At 39.2% G+C, this 25,006-nt stretch overlaps 1 protein-coding gene across 4 annotated transcripts in view; it reads right to left on the bottom strand.

Annotated features, from left to right (window-relative positions):
* Nucleotides 1-621: 621 nt before the first annotated feature.
* The window catches only part of supt3h (SPT3 homolog, SAGA and STAGA complex component), an 83,778-nt gene continuing 59,393 nt past the window's right edge, over nucleotides 622-25,006 (bottom strand). For 3 of the 4 annotated variants that reach the window (XM_053237810.1, XM_053237809.1, XM_053237811.1), the window contains exons 6-12: nucleotides 24,497-24,633; nucleotides 20,222-20,297; nucleotides 18,103-18,215; nucleotides 17,211-17,321; nucleotides 15,599-15,754; nucleotides 13,157-13,267; nucleotides 4,759-6,838 (exon numbers count right to left, since the gene is read on the bottom strand). In XM_053237810.1, the coding sequence (XP_053093785.1) occupies nucleotides 6,452-6,838; nucleotides 13,157-13,267; nucleotides 15,599-15,754; nucleotides 17,211-17,321; nucleotides 18,103-18,215; nucleotides 20,222-20,297; nucleotides 24,497-24,633 (1,091 nt within the window). In that variant the 3' untranslated portion in view covers nucleotides 4,759-6,451. Of the gene's footprint in view, nucleotides 1,167-4,758; nucleotides 6,839-13,156; nucleotides 13,268-15,598; nucleotides 15,755-17,210; nucleotides 17,322-18,102; nucleotides 18,216-20,221; nucleotides 20,298-24,496; nucleotides 24,634-25,006 lie in introns of those variants that run through there. The other variant, XM_026933978.3, reaches the window with a different exon arrangement.

Consider the following 25,006-nt stretch of genomic DNA (forward strand, 5'->3'; position numbering starts at 1 on the left):
CCGAGACCTTGAAAATTTATGGTTCTGGCTGACATTTTTTGCAAACAAACAAATAAGATTTTCATGCCACTGAATATATTAGAGATTTACAGCAAATTAATTTTAAAATATATACATTTTTAAAATATATATTTTATTATATTATATTTTGGCACTGCAAAAATATTCTAGCAAATTTATCTAACTTATTACAAATGTATTATTCAGCCATTTATTTTTAGATGCATTTACACATTTCAAGCTTTCAGTTTTCTTATTCTGTTCTGTAATTTTGCTCAAGATTGAAATAAGAAAATATATATGTATATTTAGTTTACTGTAATCTTATACTTGGTAATACTAAATCAGTTGCTTGCTAAGTTATGTTTTACAGTGTGGGGATCAGAACCTTATCTAAAATTACTAATAAAACCTTATATTCTGAAGGTCGCAATATTAAAATAACATATTTAAAGGGTAACAGTAATGATTAATGCACAGTCAGATTTGAAAATGCCCCAAAATGGCAATGTTCATGATATTTAAAACAATAAATATCTTTTTGTTTCATTATTGAGGCCTTGCTGGAGTCTGACCTACAGCATGAAATCTGCACATTAACACACACTCCACAACCTGGCAGAAGAGGCAAACATCATTTATTTTCTTGAAAGTGACTAGGCTACAAATGATATTTTTTAAGGTAAAAGACAAGAACGCAACAGTACGTATTAATAACAAAAAAAGATCATGACGCATACAACTAGAACATCGTACGATACGGTCCATTCTGTGATTACTGTCTCACAAAGTACAAAAATGACTTCAAGTGTAACAAAAACCATAAAATAATGCCTGGCAATAAGAAAATCAGGCATACATGGTGGAATATGTGAATAATTAAAGGGAGTGAAGAAGTGCTGCTGCTGCTGGATGTAAACAGGCACCAGTTAAACGCTCCGCTGTGAGTTTTCCAGTTTCCCAGTGGAAGCGAGCACCGCTGGCTGGAGTGTTAAAGAGCTGAACATGCAGTGCTGCTCTCAGCCTGAGCTTCAGCAGTGGATGGACAGATGAGGTGAGAGAGAAGCTCTGCGACATACATGGCACTCCTCTTCTGCATCCCTCCATTACGCCGTCGCTCCCCTTCAGCAGGCCAGGAAAGTCATGCCGCTCGGGCGGTAGGCGCTCTGCCAGAGAAAGAGAGGAGATGTGTGTGTGTGTGTGTGTGTGCGGGGGGGGGGGGGAGACAGAGAGAGAAAGAGAGAGAGAGAGAGAGAGAGAGAGAGTAAAATCTGTTATGAATTAGCACTCGAGCTCCACAGAGGCAAGAGGCAGGCCCTTGTTTTCCGGTTTTGTAGACAACACTGGCTAGAACGAGAGGCTTTTCCCTCCTTTTATGTTTAATCGGAGTATTTCTGGTTGTGTGGGTTATAAGACACCATTCACGTCTCCTGGCAATGGAGTTACGAAAAGTGTGGTTAACAAGTGGTTCATGAATCTGTTTAGGGAAATTCACAGACTTTGATAAATTAGACTCTAAATTTCAGTGAAGTGGTAGTGCTTTACAACAGACGCCTCACGCGCAGCTCAAATAGATGCAAAAAAGTTGTTAAAATGACTCTAATGCACTTCAATAAATACTCAAATCAATCAGAACTACCGAATGAAACAAAAATCCTGAAAAATGATTTATACAGGAAACCAAAACTTAACATTAGACGTAACTCAATTCAATGTCATTTTAAGTGTGTGGAAATTTGCTATGGCCATGTGAATAACGAAAAACATTTAATAATTATTATTAAATTCAAATATTTGCTTAGTGAAGTACTTATCTCTGATATACTCTGAATCTTTCACATGAGGTCAACACTTTCTGTTCCACAGTCTGACAAAGAAAAATACATTTTCCCTAAGATAGATAGAAAGATAGATAATTAAATAAAAACAAAACATGAATAAAACCAGCAGTAGCTATGATGAGTCAAAAGAACCAGAAAACTAAACTGTAATGAGCAACAAAAAACTAGAAAAAGATTCAGTGTGTATGGACAAGCTGTCGTGGTTGTACCAAAGCAGTACTAATTATTCTTTCTAAGCCACAGATAAAAAGCTCTCCTCTGCCAGTTTGTCTGTTATTTTCAGAATACATCAAAAAATAGACACATGCAGTGAGAAACAACTTTTGAAACAAAATGCGGGCTGAAACAACATGAACTGGCTTGTACACTGGAAAAGTGGTCTGAAAAAAAAAAAAAAGAAGCAAGCGGGGGCACTAAATACAGAGGTTGAGAAAGAGTGCAGCAGAAAGGGGAGAAATTGTGAAAGCTTTCCCTCCACAAGGCCAACCTGGAACTTATAAAAGACAGATTCCTGTAATGCAGTCCTCTAAGGTTGCTTGTTCATTTGCTCGGGAATTCTGTTTCCTAGTGCTATCATCTGTGAGTGAAATTACAGGATCAGCACTTTGCATCTCCAATCAGGAAAAATACAGCCTGCATCTGAGCCTAGTGTTCATGCAAAGACGCTATCAGATCCATTACCCAGCCATCAGAGCTGGAGCAAATACACTGCACAGACAATTCCTTTACTAAATAACTTAGAATCATGTTCAGTCAGGGATCAGTTGATAAATGAAGCTTGTATACGGTGGCTTTTACAAGAGTAAAAATACTAATTGTAATGTGTTTGAGTAAAAATTGTTGCAACACTGAGGTCCGTGGGGTCCGTGATTTTTAAACATTTTGTCACAAATCATAACCCACTATTATTAGAGTTTCTATACTTATTAGCAAGTTCTTATAGTTTTTCACCTCTTTGACTGCTCACTTGAATTGAATGGGTTTAATCCAAACCTCAGTAACTCCAACAAAAAAAGTAGGCCGGTGAATAATGTCAACTTGAAGCTAAACACAATTTTAATACAAATACATTCTGTGAGTGGAAAGTTTTGGAACAAAAAGCTCCGTCAGTCCAAACAATATACAGTGGGGTCCAAAAGTCTGAGACCACATTGAAAATCTGGGATTTTTTCCCCCATTTTTTTTAAAACTGCTTTGTTCATTTCATTTTTTTTCAACTGCTTTGTTTAATAGGTCAGATTTTCCTCATGCCTAATCTCTTCTATTGAAGCATGTGTTCACTCTGATGGATTTGATCTAAAATGGATCATAAGGTTTTGCACAAAATAGCGGAGTCCATGCCAACTCGAGAGCTCGGCGTCATTAAAGCAAAAAGGGGACATACCTAATACTAAGAAACTCTGAAATTCATGTAAATATTTCAGATTCTACTTTTCACTCAAGTTGTTGTTAATAATACATATATTTTTAATGAAAATTGTTGTATTAAATTAGTAAAGAATGTAAAAAAGAAGCATTTTCACTAATGGGCTCAGACTTTTAGACCCCACTGTATATAGAGCCAAAATATTGTTGGACATTTTTAAATAATAGGTCTTTAATTTTAATTAAAATAGTTGGATTATGTTCATAAAATAAACCTGTACTGAGAGCTTACAAGTTTTTACGGCCACAAAAAAAATACAGTAAAGCCAGTTATACTACATAATGTGTATACATTTACAAACACACGATATGGATAATATTATATCAAATTAGTTACAAAGTCTTTCTAATGAAATGCTTACTCTGCCCTTCAGTACAACACTAAAATCACACACCTTGAAGGAAGCTAACAGAGGGTTGCTTCTGAGAGGAACAGAAATATAAATTTAAAATGTCACCTTTTCTTGATATATGTATATAATATCGTGTAATTGAAATATACGTCAAGGACGAGTTCCTTCCTGTATGGAATATATTTTAAATCCGACTGTCTCACACAATACTCCTCTTGCCATCTGTACTCCCAATCCTCCCTGAACTAATTATTTATACTGTGCAAAAAAAAAGGAAAATTGTTGTAGGCTCCACTTTCCTCACAGTGTGCAAAAACTCACTGATCTACACTGAAAGTCCAAAAACTAAAACTAAATCTCCCAAGAGTAAAAGAGGGAAATACAGCAGCAAAAGGAGCAGAGACAGAATCAGACAGGTCACATGCTCTGCTCTGCTCTGAACACTTTTTGCTTTGGTTTGTAACATACATTATACATGAGGTGAAAAAATAAATAGCTATCTTTCAAGTTCTACTCTTTCTCTAAATTGCATTAATAGCACCATCAAAAGTGTAAATGTTACACAAAGTTGCTCAAAGTGAGGTCTTGCTCAATGATAAATACTACTTTCATACTTTAAAGTCGCTCTGCAAACTTTGTTTGGCGAAGCCTCCGCTTGGTCATTCATAAATCTCAATTTTGCAGTTAAATAGTGCTAAGTAAGGTCTTCTCTCCCCCTTATGGAAACACTCCGTGGAGGTCCTCAGGTCCAGGCCAGCCAACCCTGTACACACACACACACACACACACACACACACACACACACACACGCTCCACTCATCCAGGCTCCTGGCCTTGGCAGTGGGTGGCAGGCCGCTGCCGCCGTCCACAGCTATGCCGGGGCAAATCGTGTTGACAGTGTCCAAGAAAAACCAGGGGGAAAAAAAGGAAAAGGGTATGTGCAAGACGGGCAGAGGGAGACCGCATGTGTGCAGAGAACGGCCGTAGAGCAGGCGCTCTGATGAAATACCGCCTGCTGACAGGACAAGAAGGAAGAGACAGTGTGTTGAACAGGAGCCATGTTGTGTATTTAAAAAAAAAAAAAAAAAAAAAAAAAAAAACACATTTCAGTAGCCCAGGAACTGACCCTGGCTCATTTTATTGTCCATGTACATTATGAGCTCTGCTGAAATCATGGGTGTACGGATCAGAAATGTGGGAATGGGTGGACGTGCGAGGCCTGGAAGACTTTAGTCAGAACACACCCTGTATCCTGTGCTTCTAGAGAGAATGGTCACCACATGCATATCTGCAACATATGGTGTATTAGATTTGATTTACGTGTTGCAAATTAATGCATCTGTTTAAAAACACTCAGGAAAATAGAGAAGAATGTACACATGTTGAAAACTGTATATAGAAATGTTCTGAGAATTTGTACACAGGAATTTTCTACAGGGATAAATCTCTTCATGTCCACTTCATCCAAGCCTTTAAAACTTCTCAAACATACTCTGATGTCCATATGTGAACACTTTTGTATACTGGGAAGCTCAAACTTTGCATGCCTGCTAAAATGCACTAGATAACTTAAAACAGTCAGCATGTTTACTATGTCCAAATGAAGTCAACAGAATCTGAAAAAGCAGCGACAAGACCTAATAAGAAAATACTGATCTTACATAAAAATAAAAAAATAAAAATAAAATAAAAAAGAAGCTAAAAATATCAGTGGTTAAAAACATATTTTTAGGGGGAGTAAATAAATGAAAAATAAATGAAGGAAAAAAAATTACTTCCAAATCAAACAGCAGGAGAGCTGAAAATGTCCTCACAGGCAAGTGGAACAAAAGGCCACATTTATCACATTCAGAAATATTATTTTAGCGGCTTCACTATTAATATCTTAAACAATATTTGACCAACTGTCTTTAGTCTATTTACTGTCGTCATTTGGTACAAGGGAGTGCAAACTTTTGCACTTGACTGTAAGTTCAGTCTAGCGTATGTCAGTGGATTTATTTTTCAGATGCAAGTAACAGTAAGAAAATGGCGAGACAAATCTTCGGTGCGATGGCACATAATAATTAGCAGCTCCTCCCACAGTCCCGCCCACTTGGATCATACTGGCTCACAGGTCTGAAGCTTGTGAATGCACAGGTCAAAGTTCATCTAGATAAGGTTGGTATGAATTGAAAGTAACCATTACCAGTAGAAAATGCCTATCTTTCATATTCTGTGTCCTTTCCCCTTCAGTGAACTGCCATTTTTGCAGAGTGAATTTTATTCATGTTTGGTCTGACTATTGTTCTATCTGAAACAGCAGAAAAGCCTAGATTTCAGGTGTCTTCTATGTCTTTCAGGCGATATGACAAAAATATCATATCACGATTCGGGCAGGAATTTCTACAATACACGATATGTGATATAAACAAAAATATTATAAATAATAATACATTTGTTAATTATTAATAAACAAATGTATAAACATTTCCAAAATAAATGACATTTTTTTTAAAGATGATATACACTTTTTTTTTTTATTATATCAGCTGCTTCCTGTCAGTTTGTGATTATTAAAAAAGTAAAGAAATTAATAAAAAGATAGCGGGATATCCATGATATCCATGTAGCATAATTTATCGTATAGGGCTCTGCCGTAATTGCCACCCCTGGGTTCATGCTGTGGTATATGTTACTATTCCTGGTTTTTGACATATTATTTAATTTATTGACTGACTGACAGAAAAACAATGCTCAGCGTGTTAGATGCCTCCATGCTGAGAGCTGGATATTCTCAGCAAAGAAATCATTCTAAAAAGAATGAATCAGCAGTCAGGAGAAGGTTCTTAGTTAAACACTCACTGTATCCCACAACATAACAGAAAACAGAAGTTCTCGAAGCTGATGAGAGGAGTCGCAGATCACAACTAAAGTCATGGCTTTCTTGATGTGTGGGAATTTAAAAAAAAAAAAAAAAAAAAAAAAAAAAAGAAGAGTGGAGTTAAAAGAGCGACTCTTTCTGCTGCTCTCTGGTGCTTGTTTGCGTGAGGAATGAGGCTGTTTGCACTCCTCTCTTCCAGTCCACACGACTGCACCAGTGCCAGGACTGAGAGGGGAAAACGGAGATGGATGACCCTCAGTAAGCGAGACTTTATCTTTGATCAGATGTGCCGTGTCCTCTCGCTGGCTCCCAAGGCCTGGGCAGTCATCTAAACGTGAGAGACAAGCGGCCGCCTCCTGCATGGAGAGATGACGCTCCAATTATCAGCCTCAAACTGCAGGCAACCTCACACATGCAAGACATTAGAGCGAATATCACTCTGTCATCCTCCTCTCTTTATGCACAATAAAAGTGAGGCCCATCACATGCTGTTTATCTCGTGTCATAAACAATTTGCCATGTATAGCCTTTGTTGAGACTGCCTGTGTGCACCAATTGTGCAGTGCTCCAAATCATCGCCGTTTCACTGTACCCACGGAGAGACAACAAAAGTCTGAGGACAAAAAAACCCTTGTTAGCAGGAATAAACAAAACAAAGCCCCAACATGCTCCAGAAAAGGGAACAGTACACATATTTCAAGTCTAGTGCCAGCTATAGTTTAGCTTTTGTCTTTGTTTTTATGTGAAGTGTGGAGGCCAGGACACAGGTCAGAAACACGTCTCAAGCCTTCAGCACAAAAAAGCCTATAAATTCTACACAACTAGCTCTGAACACGGGACACAAAGTCTAGTGGGGAAAAAAGATTTAAAGCTTGGAAAAGCATAACTAATGAGCCTGAAAGCCAAATAAAGATAAGATTAAGGGTTAAATAGCATGAATGTGCATGTCTCTTTGTAATAACGAGCCATTACAGGAAGTGGCTCTCCTGCTCCTGCATATTCATGAGTGGCGTCCAACAGATGTGGGGATGTGTCTATGTATCAAATGTGGGTGTGTGAGGCTGTGTGTACTGGCGCCTCTCAATTACCAAAAGGGAGTATGGGAAGGGCAAAACATGAGAGAGTAACAGAGAGAGAGGGGGCGAGAGACATTGAGTGGCTGTACAAGGCTGCAGCACACACCAGGCATGAGCAGGACTACACCACTCTCCGACTGCCACATCTGTCTGTGTGCAAACGAATAGAACAATGAGTTTCAGACTCTTCTCAGACGTCTTCAGCGAGAGAAGAGGATATAATGGAGAAAATGTGGATAAGAGGGCATAGGTTCAAGTGTGACAGAGTTCAGCTGCTTTGGATCCTCTCTTCTATATCATTGTCTTCAATCTTGCTCTCTGGGCCAATTTACTGAGCTGTACTGGTATACCCGAATATGACAGGCAGAAGGTTTTCACACCCACAGAACAGGCAGTAAAAGCACTCTGTGGTTTTCAAAGGGCTGTCAAATGAAAAGCAGGGTTTCTCCCTGGTCAATTCCAAATCATGCGTGATCTGGAAAAGATGTCAAATTCTATCCAGGGCATCCCAATCATGCTGTGGCTGCTAAAAGTATATAAAAGAAATATGGTCATAAACTAGATATGAGGGTAATTTATTAACTATTCTTTTTTTAGAAGGTGTATACACCATTGTAAAGTGTCTTATTATTGTGCACACTCAGCCAAACACTATAACTGTAAACTCTATGAGTCTGACCTGGAAACGAAAAAGTAAACACAGGATGATTTACAGTAAAGCAGCACTTCGGAGATTTCTGGGCAAAGGATTAGAGCAGTTATTGTGCAGCGGAGCCTTGTTTTTTGGGGAGCTAAAACCCAGCCAGTGCATCTCCAGAAGCCCAGGCTTAATGGTTCGTACTGTACACCACCTCGCTGTGAAGTGGGATTTTGAGGTCAGCATGTGGGAAAAGAAAAAAAAACAGTAAATCAGGAGCATCTCTGAAAAGACCCGGCTGCAGCCGGGACAAACGCTCTTCTCACAGCGCCTAAAATATGAGACTGTATTCACAAGTAATAGCCAGGAAAAAAAAAAATAATAGTTCTATAAATCCAGCAGAAAGAAACAGAAAAGGCTATTTAGAAACAAATGCTTGGCGATATGCTTTGAATGGTATAGGATTTTCATATCAACATTTCAACAAATATGAAAAAAAGAGTCTGCCAAGATGGGTTTGGGTTTAAAATGAAAAACAGAATACAGAAAACCCTTCCAATGTTCGTAAACCATCCACTGTTTGAGGCGCCTCTTCTTTTCTATATTCAATAAACTTAGTTAAACAATAAATATTATCTTTTACCTCATAGGCTCCAGAGTTGTGTTCTGGCCCAGGGAGGTTTGGATATCATTTAGATAATATACAGCCTTCTCGATGGCTACCGAATGTCTTTCCCCTTCCAGTTGACTTATTATGTACAGTAAGATTCTGCCAGTCTAGCTGTTCACTTGACATCCAAACGGGCAATTTCATGCTTTAATGACAAGGTATTCAAACCACAGGGAAGAATGGCTCCACTTGTAAATGTGCAATTGTTAGCAGAAGGTTTTGAATGGCCTCTGAGACACCTAGAACAGGAAGCAACGTCTAGTGCCAGCGCTAAGGATGGAACGGGAATGCAGAGACATAAAACTGGTTCAATGGGGCATTTAGTGGAGCGTTTGTGAGGCATTGAGAAGGGCACGGCCCTGTTGAAGCCCTCGGTTCTGTGGATGTCAGCAGCGCAGCACGAGATGTCTGTCCTCACAGTGAGATACGGAGACGATGGGGCAATAAACAAGAGCTGAGACGCATCACTCCTACGTCTGCTGTCTTTGGCACGAAACACTCTGTACAGTGAGATTCGGGCAAACCACAAGTAAGGTACAGAATCCTGCAGCCACGGCAACTTCTAAATAACTTCTAACAAAGGTTAAACGGCTGCGTCAAGGCAGACGATGAAGACTTTTCTTCACAGAGTCATGCACTTGGCCACATTTTAAGATTTATCTGTTGTAATAACATAATCTGCCATGGTTTTGCTTTTTACTCTTCGAAAATTTTCCTTTAATAATCTTGAGATCTTTGTGGCTGCTACAGTTTGGGCTGGCTCGATTTGCAGGGTTTTGCATATAAAAACACTAAATAAACTGCTTTCCAACTGTAACTCACTTCTCTAAGAGAAACTTTATTACTGAATGGGTGTGATATCATAAATTGGCATTAAATGTTAAATGAGTATAGAGCTTGAAACCAACTTTGGTTTCTTTGGAAGCATGGAAAGCTAAAAAGAAGTCAAGAGATGCACCATTAAAATGGAGAATAATAAACAAACCTGGGCGATGAAAGCAAATGCTCAAACAAAGCATGATGTTGCCATTTCTACTGATTGGAAGGATTGCCTTAGGGGAAGCTGGCTGCTCTGTGCATGCGGACACTGGGGGCATAATCAAATGAGCTTTGAATTTCCCTAAGTCTTATATTAGACCCTTAATTCAATTTCAAAGTTAATTATCTGAGAATGAGTGCAGTAACAAGAGGCAGATAAATTCTCTAATCACATGGACACACAGCTACAGCTAACAACATGTTGCTATAGTTCTATGGAATCTAGAACTATTTCCAGAGGTTTTATAAACCCTATAATAAAGCTATAACTCAAAAATCGAACAAGCTTTCAGAGTTAATACTTCAACTCACCTGGTAACCCTACAATTCCTGATGATGAACAAACCAACAGAGCTTCAGCTCAGCCTCTCAAACAAGAGCTTAATTTTATCTTAAACATTTTTAACACTAGACATGTGGTAGAAGGCCAGAGTGAAAATTACTTATTGGGACAATTAATCGTGGTCTTAAACTGGCTCCAGTTGCAATAAAACTAAACCAATTACAAGACAACTCAGCCTACACTCCAACCCCAAGACACACACACACACACACACACCTAATTATTTCTGTGCCATTGCTGGTGACGGACTGCAAGCAACTCATCAAAGGCAAAAACCTCAATGCCACTAGGAGAACATCTGGAAACCTTCACTCATCATCATAGGTTGGAAAACCTGTTTTATATATTACACGATATAGGGGGATACTAATGCGCTTTATAGTTTCCTTTTTTTAAACATGCCAACCCCATGTTTATAGTTAAGCAATCACTGAAACGCTCCACTGACTACAGCTTCCTTAATTTGATCAAGCCTTTCTGATAATGAAACTTTAATATTTAACAGATCATTTATATCCGAGGAAGGTCATCAGCCATCATATTCCATCATACTTAAGCTAATCCTGGGACTTAAGCGTCCTGAAAAAAATATAAGGGAGCAACCTCAAGACTTTTGTGTATTAAGAGGAACGTCATTGCTGCTGTCAACAAGAAATGACCCAATATGCTTGTTTCCCTTCTGGTGAATAGAGAGAAGACAAACAGCTGCTTTATTGGAAATGAGTTCATTCAGATGAACCGTGATTCAACACAATTCAAGTGTATTTGTATAGTGCTTTTAACAATAGATATGCCAAAACAGCTTTACAGAAATCCGGATGTAGATTTAGACCCCTAATGAGCAAGCCAGAGTGACTGCAGCAAGGAAAAACAGACAACATGAGGAGGAAACCTTGAGGAAAAAGCAGACTGAAAAGTAAACTCATTCTCTTCTAGATGACACCATATTGTGTGATAATAAATCATTACAGTATATAGCTGTAGAAGAGTTAAGTCAAACAGCACTAAAGCCAGATTTCCAGTGTATAATTTTCAGCTGGTTGAAAGTGCACATCAACCAATTTAGAGTCATTGCAACCAAAAACAACTGATAAAGTTGTGGCCGTGTGAGAATTTTTAAATTTATTTTATTAAAATCTGTGTGTGATTGATGCTTTGTTCCTCGTTTAAAGGCCACCAATAGGAGGACAGCACAGGATGACACAAAGCTCATGGAATAGCTATATAACAAATATGGCACTGGAAAAACTTTAAAGAAAGTTTCCTGTTTATGCGACCCCATTTTCTCATCTCGAGCCTGAATCATACTGATTGATGACGTAAGCAGAACGTAATCTTAAAATTCTTTAAAATGATTACAAACAGATTTAATCTGACATGAACAAGTTAGCACACAGCCTGTTATTTGACCAAAAAATTCAGCCAATACTTTGTTGGGATCATGTCATGCAGTGTGACAAGTAATAATCTAAAAAGCCTGCAGTAATCACACAGCGTCATACCAGTTTGAGCATTTTGTGAGTAAGGGTCCATGAGCAATTTATCTTAAAAAAATAAATAAATAAATAAAAAATTCTTGTGCTGTCTGTGTGCTATTCTTACTTCCACATATTACCTCCCCAACAGAGTTTTTTTTTTTGACTGATATTACTCTTAGTCCATGACCTAGTGAGGACCAGGATGTATTTATTGATAGAGACTTCAAAGCACTTCTGTAAGTCGCTCTGTATAAGGGCGTCTGCTAAATGCCATAAATGAAAATGTAAATGTAAATGAGTCCTGGGATAAACACAGGACAGTCTTTATGATTGTAGCAGCAGTTCTCAGGTACAAATCTACAGCATCTAGATGAGATTATTCACTGAAGCAAGAGTGAAGTTTTTGGGAAGTGCAAATCTTTAGGGTACCCATGTGGAACCATTCACAACAGCAGAAAGTGAGTCACAAGCACAGAAGTAGAGCATCAGGATGAATAAGGCAGGACTGGAGGGCGAGAGAAGCCACAGCGGTTGAAGTGTGATTCATTACAAACATGTCAGTACCCTAAAATTATAGGAAACACAAATCCGACCAAGGCTGTACTGTACAGACTCGTGTCCTTATGAGGAGTTTGGATACTCGGCTACTGTAACCAACAAGATTAAGTTTTAATGCACTTCTAATATTCCTTCCTTACTGACTTGCAATGACTTGCAATAAAAAAAGCAAAAAAGTACATCGGGTGAATGTCACCAAAGAACTATTTACCAGCCACTCACTAAATTTCATCATAATGGAAAGCAACTTACATAACAACAGCAACAAGAGAAAATATTTCAGAAGTATTATTAAAAAAGTTTCAAGAAGTATTATCAAAAAGAAATATAACTACTCCATATTTTGCATTAACACTGCATGCGTCTCTGTGGGCCACTGGACTTGATTGGCAATGATTTTGTAATCTCAGTCATTGCTAAATAGCTCATTACCTGTGAATTACACACTGACCACAATAGCATACGCTCCACACTGGCTGTGAGAACTCTCCCAACACTCCAGTAACCATTTCACATGGTCAAACTAGCACTTACGACACCCACACTCCTGCGCACGATGCAAAATTATAACTCTGCAACAGTGAGCTGTAGAGTGATGTACGCATGTGAGCAAAACAAGAAGGCATTTCTTAGCTGTTTACAAAACTCATAGTAGAGAAGCAAAATTAAATACCCTTTGCATATCCAAAATGCATAGAAATTACACTTATTTAATTCTGCAAAATATTATGTGACTTTTTTTTTCTTTACAAGGAAAATTACACTGACCACAAATTGCGCTCAACAATTCCAATACTTCAGAGCTTGACCACTTTAAAATGGGGCTGTGCTGCGATTATAAATATAACTCTTTTACGGCTCTGTTATTACGTACTGAGAAGGGGGAGAGTGGGCCAATCTTGTGGCTGTAGCGCCTGATGGCCTCTCTGATGTGGCCGGGCTGGATGGCACTGCTCTGAGCCTCCGCGCCACACGCTGCTGCGCTCTGCAACGGAGAAGGAGAAAAAACACACAGGCTGTATTATTACTAAATCAAAAACACAGTGGGAGACAGGCCGTTTAACACACAAACACAGCCAGAGGAGGCCGTCCAGACACGACACACACACAATACATTTCTGAAGATGGTCTGGATCAGAATTGGATAACGAGTATGGAGATTGCTCAAGGTTTCACCTCCTCAGTCGTGTAAATGCTATGTGTCAGCTTGTGCTTTATGTACTTTCAGCACAGAAGTTCATCTGATATATAGAGAGCTGACAGTAAATGTTAGTTAACTATCTGCTGTAGGAAAGGACCTATAATTGTGCTCAATGCTCCAAATCTGTTTGACTTCAGGCAGAAAGGAACTCAATATATCTGTAAAAAAAAAAAAGAGAAAGGAAAGGAAAAAGAGCTTCCCTATTTTCATCCTTGCAATAAATCAGCTGTGGTAAAACGGACATGGCAGGACATATGAGAAAGTGTAATGCACATTTCCCTGCCAGTGTTTCCACTCTACATGCAGACATTGGGATGTTGATGACTGCATCGAGATGACCACTGAACTTTCCTCGTTATTTTACCGTACCGTATATCTTTCCTATCCCATCCCCGGACAGCTTGAGTTCATCATTATTTTTTATTTCTAAGTTCCTGGGTTATATGCATAATCCACAAATGCAAAATATGTATGAATACATGAGGGCTATGAGCATAGCGTCACTGGTAGTTATGGACAAATGGAAAAAGTAGCGTCTCTAAACATTTACAATGGCTCATAATAAGTTCATTATTATTAATAAGTTAATTCAAGTACACAACAAATTTATGTATAAACACCTGGAGAGATTTTACATTACTGCTAATATATTAGCATGTCTATACGTACTAGGACAGAAACACGGTACCTTGCTTGTTTACTTGTGTATGTACTAAAACTAACATGGCATATTCCTAAACGTACTAAAATATTCAGGTATACTCAGATCTGGCCCACATATATTCATTTATTAAATACACTCGTATGTGAGCAAACCTTACTCCAGTATTATACAATAACCTCAAAATATGTTCAAGCTGTAAAACTGTATTTGGAGTTTTTAACCTTTTTTTAAACCTTTACTCAGATTCACATTATTTTAGTGTGCAGCACTTCAGTGAACACTTTCTATGTAAATAAAGGTAATTTAATTCATAAAACTAACCAGTGAACTCAAGTCAGAACAAATTGTTATTTTTTAAAACTTGTAAATCTTAAGATGTATTTTCGAGACAATATGCAGTTATTTCAGAAGGAATAAAACATGATGAGGTTGTGTCATTATTTTCCAAAAACCCCATGCCTCAATGTGTTTTATTCCTTTTTAGTCACAGCAATTCTCCAACAGTAACATTTTTTGCAATCACTAACAATCATTAACAACATTTTCTGTTTCTAGTTACATTTTAATGTGGTGGAACATCTGCAAAACAAGTTCGTTCTTGCTATCACTTATGTTAAGGCATGTATTAAAAAGTCGTTTCCTCACCAGGGTCTCTTTTTGTCCCTCTTTTGAAGTTAATAAGACAAAAAGCTTGTCACTTTATTTATAAAACACAAAGACCTCCATCCTAAACAGTTTCCTGTGTCAGGAAACTTTACCTAACTTTAAGCAATGGCTTTACCACTGACTGTTATGAAGCACTGACACTAGAGACTCCTTCCATAAATGCTCAACAAATTCACTACACTTTCACAAGGCAAATAATCCAAAATGCACAATTTAAACTTGTGAAATATTTCCAAAACTGTTTTCCTGCTTCTCTGACATTTCAGAGATCAATGTAATCAGCAATATCTAGCTGGCTGCTACAGTGCAGCAGAATAAACAAAGCCGAGTCCTGCTGCAGAAAATAAGCTCCAGATTTTTCCTTGATCAGTAGTCTTTTTTTATGTGTGCGCCTGTTTTATTCAATTTTCCTGCGAGCTCCATATTTCTCAATAAACCCAGAATAATACAAGTTAATAAAATTCTGTAGCCAAATAAACATATCTATATACACAATACAATCATCTACACATTATCCATATTAATGCTTTTCACTCACACACTGAAAGACAAAAACAGAATGAGCACTTTTTTGTCCCTCTTTTTCCCATCAAGTCATTTTTATTGGCTTTTCATGTGTAGACTACACAAAACCATAGTGTACGACAAATATTGATAATGAAAGAATGCTTTACTATGAATGAAAAACAGTGGCCCTAAAGAAAGAAAGTGAGAAATGTGTAAAAGTGTAACATGATCTGACAAAATTCAACCTCTTTGTTGTTGCCTGACCCCATGACCCTTACCTTCTTCCTCTTGCGCTGTTTGCTCTTGCTGCTCGAGTCCTGAGAGAGTGTGCCATTGCCCTGGTTCATGGAGTGCAGTTTGGCCTGATGACCCGAGCTTGGGGTGGAAGGAGGTGTGTTCTCTGGAGAATCCATCTCTCTTTTGGCAGATGAGGCCTACACATAAACCAGCAGAACATCCCATAATGATACCCATGTATACAGGCACTGACGAGGTGGTATGATGCCATTAACACCCCAAAACTGATTATTTTCCCATAACAGCAAGCCCACATATCAAGTTCCTGTTGTCACTTATGTTGAAGCAGCTGTAAACTGTTATTTCCTCACCAGCCTCTCTTTTTTTCTCTCTCTTGAAGTAAATAAGACAAAGAGCAGCTTGTCATGTTACCAAGAAAACGCAAAGACTTTCCCATGGTGAAAAAGGAACAGCTTTAGCTCTGACCGCTGACGCTGGAGATTCTTTCCAAAAATACAGAAAACTTCACCATATCAAAAATTATACTGACAATATTGGCATAAGATTTTCTTTAATCTGTTTATTGTTGGTCTACGGTGGAGCGTCCACCATACAAGTCCATTCTCGTACACCTTTTGACCAATCGGATTTGAGAATTCAACAGTGCTTTGGTATAACAATTTAACTAAACCAGCAAACTAAAAATGTTGAATGTACATCAAGCCAAATAAGTTATTTAAAAAAAGTTTACAAGTATGCTGTGCTTATATCATCTGACACTCCATTCAATAACCCTTATATTATTTAGCCTGTCTTAAACCCAAGCTTATGAATAGTTTGGAGAGCTATAAGTTTTATACATCCATCCATTAAGCAGTAAGTGTGTGTATTGTTTGTATTATCCAAAGCAGTGATCACGCTGGTCAGTTGCTCGTCTGCTGAGACAACCACAGTTATTGTGCAATGCAGCTTTACTCTCACATTCCTCCACACGGGACCCTCAAGGTTTAGGAGGTAAAAAACAACAACAACAATGGAATCCATGGTAGAATACAACTTGTGTTTCCAGACCAAAAGTGGCCTTGGCTGAGTCTGAATATGAGAAAGAGAGAGAGATGAGGTTTTGTGGTTGCAGTGACAGAAAAGCCCCTCCACGGACAAGATCCCACAGTACAAAACCACCTTGCACAAACTTGGCAGCAACAGCTGGCTGAAGGTCAACCCCTAGTTGTAATACTAGTAATAGTTCTTATTCAGCTAGTGCAGAATTAGCATCTAGGTCTACATCCACATTTGTGTGAAGCTGCTTTGTTACAATGTCTATTGTTAAAAGTGCTATACAAATAGAATTTAAGAATTTCATTTTCCAACAGAACAACAGTCTGCAAATCTTTCACACTTAGATTCTGAGCTTCGTCTGAATTCATAAGATGTACAAATGATCTAAATCTGACCAAATATAAAAGTTCACAGACATTGAAAGGACTGTGTCTGTACACACTTGCACACAATGACCTTCTATGTAATATCATCATTACTCAGGCAAGTTTCTCTCATATACTTTGGGGCCTCTGGGTGAATGGAGCTGATCTCTCACACACATTATCCAGAAAACAATGAGTGTCTAAAATGACTGACTGGTGCGTGGCTCACCTCAGCACTGGAGCTGTGGTACTGCAGAAAAGTGGCTGAGATGGCATGGCTGAACGGGTCACCTGTTTTGGGGGTCATGTCTTGTTTGACCAACAGGGCAAGATCGACAATCTGGAAAATGAAAACAATATCATTACGAGTAATGAGAACATGTTCTTGAAAACATTTTATTTACCTTTAAATCATTATCCATAGAAAATATAAAAAAAATTATATTTATATATATATATATATATATATATATATATATATATATATATATATATATATACACACACACACATTATACATATATATATATATATATATATATATATATATATATATATATATATATATAAGGACAGCACAAGAAATGAGTTAGGAGCTGTTACAAGGTCTGATTATGGGAATGAGAAATGTGCCACTAAAAGTTTAAATCAAAATTTACAAGTCGAAATTTTTATGATTTTTGCCCCCATTTCATTCAATAAGCAGATTTAAATAAGTGAATTTGGATGGTGCCACCAAATATTAATTTATATTTCTACAACTGATTATTATAAAATTGAATTTGAATAATACATTTTATTATTAGATATTCTTTGTTATTTTTAGATTTGTCGAATCGCTAGATCACACCAATGCCACGATTTATCAAAGCCCTCTGCATGAGGCTTATCTGAAACCTCGGAGGCTTCTGCAATATCAGTACTGCAAGGGCGATATGGAGATAGCAACTGACAAACAATGTATTATGCAGCCCTAGTTGAGTGGCCTATGAGTGTTTTGTGAATGTGTTATGAACGAAGTTATGAAGAGAAAGGCCACTTCCAAACACTTTCTGACTGTTAACTTACACTCTTCAGGCTCTTTCTGAGAGTAGATTACAGAAGCAGAGTCAGCAGTTTACCTGGGCAACTGTTTCATAGGCCAGATATGACAGGATCTCCATGGAGACCCCGTTGGGCTTCAGGTCCAGACTGCTGCAGTCCAACCACTCACGAAATTTGGAGAGCTTCTTAGCTTAATAAATAGAGTCAGAGAAACAAGTCATAGGTAAATAACAGCATTAAACATGATATATACTATATTCAAGCATCAGAGAAGCACTCGGGTACAAGAATCTTTAGAAACCGAATTGTTCTATTTTAAGTTAAGCATAAAGGTTTGCAACACCAGGCTTTAGGAATATGGGGGAAAGGACAGAGCATATCTATTTTACAATTTATCTAAAAATAAAAATAAAATTCTAACAAGTTAAAAATGTAAAAGCTGGTGCTTCTGAAATAAGAAAAGAATCCAAAATATACGGCAAAATCAACAGAAAATTATTTTAGGAAATCAGTATTGGAAAATCTCTTCAGCAGACACAAAAGAAGTCAGCAGATTATTAACATGACATTCAGAAAATGAGATGCAAATGCTCACTTTGCTTTTTCCATTATTAATATGCTGACATAAATAAACATTTCTCATTACTTGACAATTGATAATGAAGGAGCGTCTGTGAAACCTAAAACATTGAATGTCTGACTCTGCTGCTATACATTGAATTTATTATCTTATTCCTTTTGGCCTGGGGTACGCAAACTTTTGCACTGAACTGCCTGGAAAAGAAAATATAAAGGCATCCGTTTTTAATATATAAATAATTAGCCTTATTCTTTGCAGGCTTTATGTCTACTCAGCATTTGACGAGGATGTGCACTGGGGCTATTCTGATAGGTTTATGACTCCCTGTGCGCGTGTTGGTTCTTTCACACTGGTCTCGAGGCGAGAAGAGCGGGGTTACACACGCCAGTGCCAGAGGAGAGAGCATGGTTACTGGTGAAGCCCAAAGCCAGTCAACATGTTATTAGTGCTGGAATGTGGCCTTCACAAACCAGTGGTGGTGTGTTCACATCCCACAGTCATGCTCTTAAACCTCGGAGCTCTCCAGACACACAGCTCTACATTGACTGCGCCCAAATTCTATAGAATTAACACGTTTAAGTAATCCCGCATAGCATAGGGACAAGTTACAATGACCAGTAGGAACAGGGACAGCTGGTATGAAGATGAAAAGATTTCAGTGATTAAAGGACATCAATATACGTTTTGTGTTTGGCATCCAAATCTGATTATTTGCTGTTTAACTTTTTAACTTTTATACTTTTTAACATAGATTAGATTGGAATTTTACGGAACAAAGTGCAACAGCACCACCAATTATGATAAGAAAGAGACACAAAATGGTATGCTGAAGCAAGGTTGGGGCTAAATTCTTTCTAGCCCAGGCTGTAGATTCATGCAGCCTATCAGTGACAGTCTTGATAGGAGTGAAATGACATGATCTCCACAAAATCATTACAACGTTTCTGCGTGCCATGTTTGGTATTCAGAGATTCAATAAACCCAGTAGATCATTATAGATTTAAACACTTAAAAATTAAAAATCATGGGGCTCCCAAGTGGTGCAACAGAAAAGCATCCACCCTATTATCTAGAGACTCCAATGAATCCCTCATTGAATCCAGTGAATCGCGCATACTCCCTCCCCTGTCAATCACAGTGAGAGCCAATTATAGGCGTCTGTGAGCTCATGTATGAGGAAGAGGGCAGACAGCATTTTCTTCAGTGTGTGTTATGCTGCCCTGTGAGGCAGCACAAGCAGCACTTCAAAAGATGTGCTTGGCTGGCATCATGTGCCTCGAAGGAAGTGCGTGTTAGCCTTCACTTTCCCTGGTTGGTAACTGCTGTATGATGGAGAGAGCTAGCTGGTGGGTGGGAATTGCCAGTTGGCCAAATTGGGGAGAAAATGGGGGGAAAAAAATTAGAAATCATGAATCTACCGTTAAGTGTGTGTGTGTAATAGCTTTTCCCATCATTCTCATTATGCCACTTGTGATATCATACATTTAGTTTAACAGTTTCATTGTTAAACTACTGATAGGTAATTTTAGCCCTCCCGTCTAATATCACAACCAGCAAGCCATTTAGACTTAGTGCAGTGTTGTACAGTATGTATTTGCGACACAAGGAATACTTACAAAAACTGAGCTGTCGGCTCTCACAAAAATCAGCATACTGTGCCGAGTCCATATTCCTTGTCTGTTTTTCAAGTCTCTGCAGATAAATAGCAAAAAAAAGGATTATTTTTTCTTCAGAAAGAATGCTGTTATCTCACAGATTTGCTGACATTTCACAGAGCACTTCCCACAGCTCCGGTAAATGTGAGAGTGACTTGCGGCTAATTACATAATGTCATGTTGTAAAACCAAACACAGTACTGTGCACCTGGAGGCATCAAAGAGCGTGCACGTGCATCGACTACCGAGAACTCAGACGAAGGGAATCTCCACTCCCAGTCAGAGTCACAGTGAAACTCACACTGAGGGGCGTGGAATAGTCTAGATTAAAGAGTCGACAAAATGATCAGCTCATCACATCATCAATCATTCAAGTAGGTGTACTCAAGTGCATTGAATGGAAGACCACTTTATATGACAGTGCAACAAAAGCATGCTGCCTACACTGACACATAAGACACACACTGCACTCGTTGTATTGTTAAGACCTGTAATACTACAGCAGGGAAGGGTTATCTACAAATAATATCATGGTACAAGCAGGCACAATCGTCATGTACGTCATCAAGGCTTAACTGCCTGACATAAAGATGTACAATGTGGTCAACGGCACAATAGATTCATTCAGGGGGTAAGTGTTAGTCCTGTAAGTGCTTATCTGTTCCTCCTGTAATAACCTCTTCCATCACCCTGCCAGGCATATGGAGCAATCAGATGGCATGCTGTGTTTTTTTGTTTTTAGAAAGCGTGAGGTCTTGTACATAGGCAGTGATTTAAGTGTCATATCAAACTTGAAATACAAAATACAACATCTGAGAGTCAGTCAGTATTAGCGTGAGCCACGTGGCACAGTGGAATATCATGACAAGAGAACTACTGTCTTTACAGACTTTAAGAGAGCACTGAGCTGTAACAAACTCGCTTAATAGCAACCAAACAGGCCTCACTTCAGATTTACAGCTCAACCTGTTAAATTGCAGGTCAGAACCTATAATTAGACATTTCCTTATTCTGGACCAATTTCATACATTCACAGAGCAATCCATCTGAGCTTTCGAGCAGCATGGGTGCTGTAAAAAAAGGGCAAACCTAACAGCCGCAGTGACTTTCAGAGTTTAGCAGGGAGCGCATTGTTAAAAACAGCTTATAGTTTATGGCTCTCCCTTTAAACCTGCGTCCTTCAGGTTCAACTGTTCCACAGTTCAAGAGAGCGCTGGCTTCGTAGACTGGTCAGAGGGAGGCATTGCACAGCATCTCCTCCTCCAGCCAGCGGACAGTCTGACATCCAGCTCGAACTCGGGGCTCAGCGCCCAAAACGAGGCTGCAGAGATCACTTTCAGCCCACCCAAACCAACCGGAGCCTTTTTATTTAGTTAGCTGGCAGTCGTTAGAAATTCCATCTTCGAAAATACATATTAATGACGCCGAGTGCTGGAACTGTGATTTCTATTAGTGTCGCTAACAGGCGAGCAGAAGTCTCATTTGCAGTGCAGAAGGGGAATTCGCAGCAGCCTCGGCGTCTGCGTTCGGCTCCAAATTGAGCCGAGAGCGATAGACGCTGGAGCCACTGAACTTAAATAACTCTTGTCGAGCAGTCAGCCAGAGACAGGAGAAATGTTATGACTGTGGCTCATTGACGGAAAAGCGTGGCAGGGGGATTTTGCATTTGAATACTATGTTTAGCTGCTGATTAAATCAAAACTTCAAAACTCACCTGGTAATAGCCAGAATATACCCACAACTGAAGCAGAGCTGTGTGATTCAACATTGACAAATATTTGATTTGGCTCCTGTGTGCTTTCATGCTATGCCAGTGTGGTCTGGATAAAGAGAATCGCCAATTTGTACTAGAGATAGGAGTAATAGAGACTTCCATAGGCCATGACTCAAAATACATTTTGGATAGCTTGCTAGTGACTGAAACATCAAATCCTCATTTGTATGTCTGGGACAACCTGGGGTGTTCTAGGGGTAGAAGAGACTTTCAGGCAGTATTTTCATTCTGCATAATCACTATCAAACGCCTGTATGGATACTTAAGAATTACTCAGGCACTGCGTCAGTGTTGAGAGGCTCTGGATGCTGCCGGGGGGCTGCTTTTAATGGCTCTTACCAAAACATTCTTATACTGAAGGGAATTCAAGTAAGACACCTGATGCTACTTAGGGCTTTGAGAAGACCACAGAATAATATCCTAAAGCACCACAATTATCCTAGTCAGCAGGAGAAGGAAGGAGGCAACTCCCAAAATCCATTACAAGTTCACAATGCTGTGATAAAGGTGCTTTTTTTTTTTGTTTTTTTTTAAATTTCATTTCTTTGGTTCCTCATAAGGTTAGGTAATTTTGCAAAGAAACGTGCATTCTGATAAATCCTGAAGCTTCCACTGACCCAAGTGGCATAATTAAGAAACTGTCCTTTGTTTTCTGTAAAAAGGAAATAGCACATAAGTTGTATGCAATCGCACATGGAGAGTTAAAAACAGGTTCTAATATAATGGAGAACGTTCAAAACCCATTGTGAAATATGAAAAATACATTTCCCCGGAGTCCCAGAATAGCATTCTCTGAAGACTGCTGTCATCATAGCATTAATGCCAAAACAATGTAGATCCCACACAACATGACAAAGAGATTTTTAAGCATTCCCATCTGAAGGCAGCCAAGAAAATAACAGATTGTCAAGAGATCTTAGAGGGTCCATGAGAAGACTGATGGTCTGCCTGAAGAAATCCTATCCACATACCATTGACAAAAAAAAGAGGCCATCGCAGTCTGATCAAGACTATAAGTGCGCGGCTAAATTATAACCCTGTCTGACCTGATGCATGGCAGTCATGGCTGCCAGTTCAGAGGACTGGGCATTCACCAAACGGTTGGCCCATAAGCTGTGGGTTTGGAAATGCCGTAAAATAGCGTCCATGGTATTTACACAAGTGTTGCAATATATTTACATCACCAAGAAACCTTTGGAGAGTCAATGGAGGATATAGCAGAATGCTTTGAAAAGGGGCCATTTACTGTAAATAGGAACTATATTGAAGAAATCTTGGTGAGTACTGGAGAAATGCACAAAGACGACCAAAAAACAAAAAAATCTTTGAGACATATTACTAGACACAGTCAAATTAAATTCCAATTGTCTGTCCTTTTCAAGGAAATGCACGTAATATGTTTTTTTTTTTTTTTTTTGGCCAGAGCTGACAGTGCCTAAGGAGCAGAGGGTGCACCAAGATAAAGCAGCTCAGTGCACTGTGGGGAAGCCATAAAACTGCTCCACTGGGGCTTCATAAGCAGTGCAAAGTGGGAGGCCCAGAAGGATACAGTTGCTTATACCCCAAAAGATCGTCCTGATAGCTAAAACACACCCATTAAAACACTCGGTAGGAACAAAGTTTTGGGGGAAAACCACAGGTTTTCTGGGCCACAGCCAGAATGACTCGGGCTTGGTTTTAATTGAAACAGGGTATATAAAGTCTCATGGTGATACCTCCCCCCATTTTCTGAACACGTCCACGGTTCCTGCTTCAGTCAGTTAATTACATCTTTCAGTCATGGCCCTTTATTTCAATTGGCAGAGTGAGGACAAACGGATGTTATAGAACGCTCCCTTACTTTTCTTCTAGAATAGTGCTGAGCCAAGTGAGAGCTGGGGATTGCAAAAGGTTGAGGGCTTGGCATATGAGTCTCTGTGTCCAGAATTTTGCCTTGTTAACATTTGTTCTAAAAAAAAAAAAAAACACTGACACTGTCTTTCTAATGACAATGGACAAGCCACGGCTAAACTTTCTCACCTCCTTCCTGAGTTTTGCTAATTTGCATGTCGGGCTCTGTGCAATGGAAAGTAGATGGATATAGCATTGCAGTGGAAAAGTCTGCTAAAATGTTCAGTCTATGAGTGGACAAGGACAAAAAGAAACAGAAGGACCTTATGACAGGCCTTTGAGGTCTGGCTGCTTGTCTTCAGTGGAACCTGAACACTTTAACTACTCTTTCGGTGCAGACAGACTATCAAGTGTTCCTGTGGTCAGAGGGCGCATTTAACATGTATAAACACCTTGTTGAAGTGAGATCCGATTCCCAAATGAGAAACCCTGTGTCTAATCATACAGGTACCCTACACAACTTGCGCTCTCTCTGTGACCACAAGAAGACTCTCTCTCTCTCTCGCTCTCTCGCTCTCTCTCTCTCAGCTCTGCATATATCAGGGCCTGTCAGCGCTCTTCATCCCACTCACCTCCATCCTCTCCTGCTTGACTTCATCCACCTCCTCGTCCTCTAGCAGTGTCAGGAATTCCCCTGTCTGGTCGATGGAGCCCAGGAAGTCCAGCGCCAGCTTCTGCCTCTTGTTGGCACTGCTGCTGGAGAATTTGTCTGGATGTGGACACACACACACACCCACACACACACACACTTACTGACTCTCTGGTGCCCACATCTGCAGGCCAGCTGGCCTTGTTTACACCTGAGCTGTAATGGGACGGGCCCGAGGCGCTGCCCACTCAGCCGTCATCTCTTCTAACTCTGCGCTAGAACACTGCCTGGTACTATGTATGCACACGGAAGAAAATGGCTTTTCCAGCTTATAGAGCCAATATCTACACACTTTCTACATCACTCTGTCACTGGTCTAATAACTATTAGCTGCATTAGCTGTTTAATCTGTCCTGAAGCAAAGCATGAGGTGTAGTTACAAGGAAATTATTAGCAAATGAGAATGAGAAGGTAGAATAACGTAGAATAACAA

The sequence above is a fragment of the Pangasianodon hypophthalmus genome, chromosome 10 (genome assembly GCF_027358585.1).
Source record: "Pangasianodon hypophthalmus isolate fPanHyp1 chromosome 10, fPanHyp1.pri, whole genome shotgun sequence".
In the NCBI taxonomy this organism is placed as follows: domain Eukaryota; kingdom Metazoa; phylum Chordata; class Actinopteri; order Siluriformes; family Pangasiidae; genus Pangasianodon; species Pangasianodon hypophthalmus.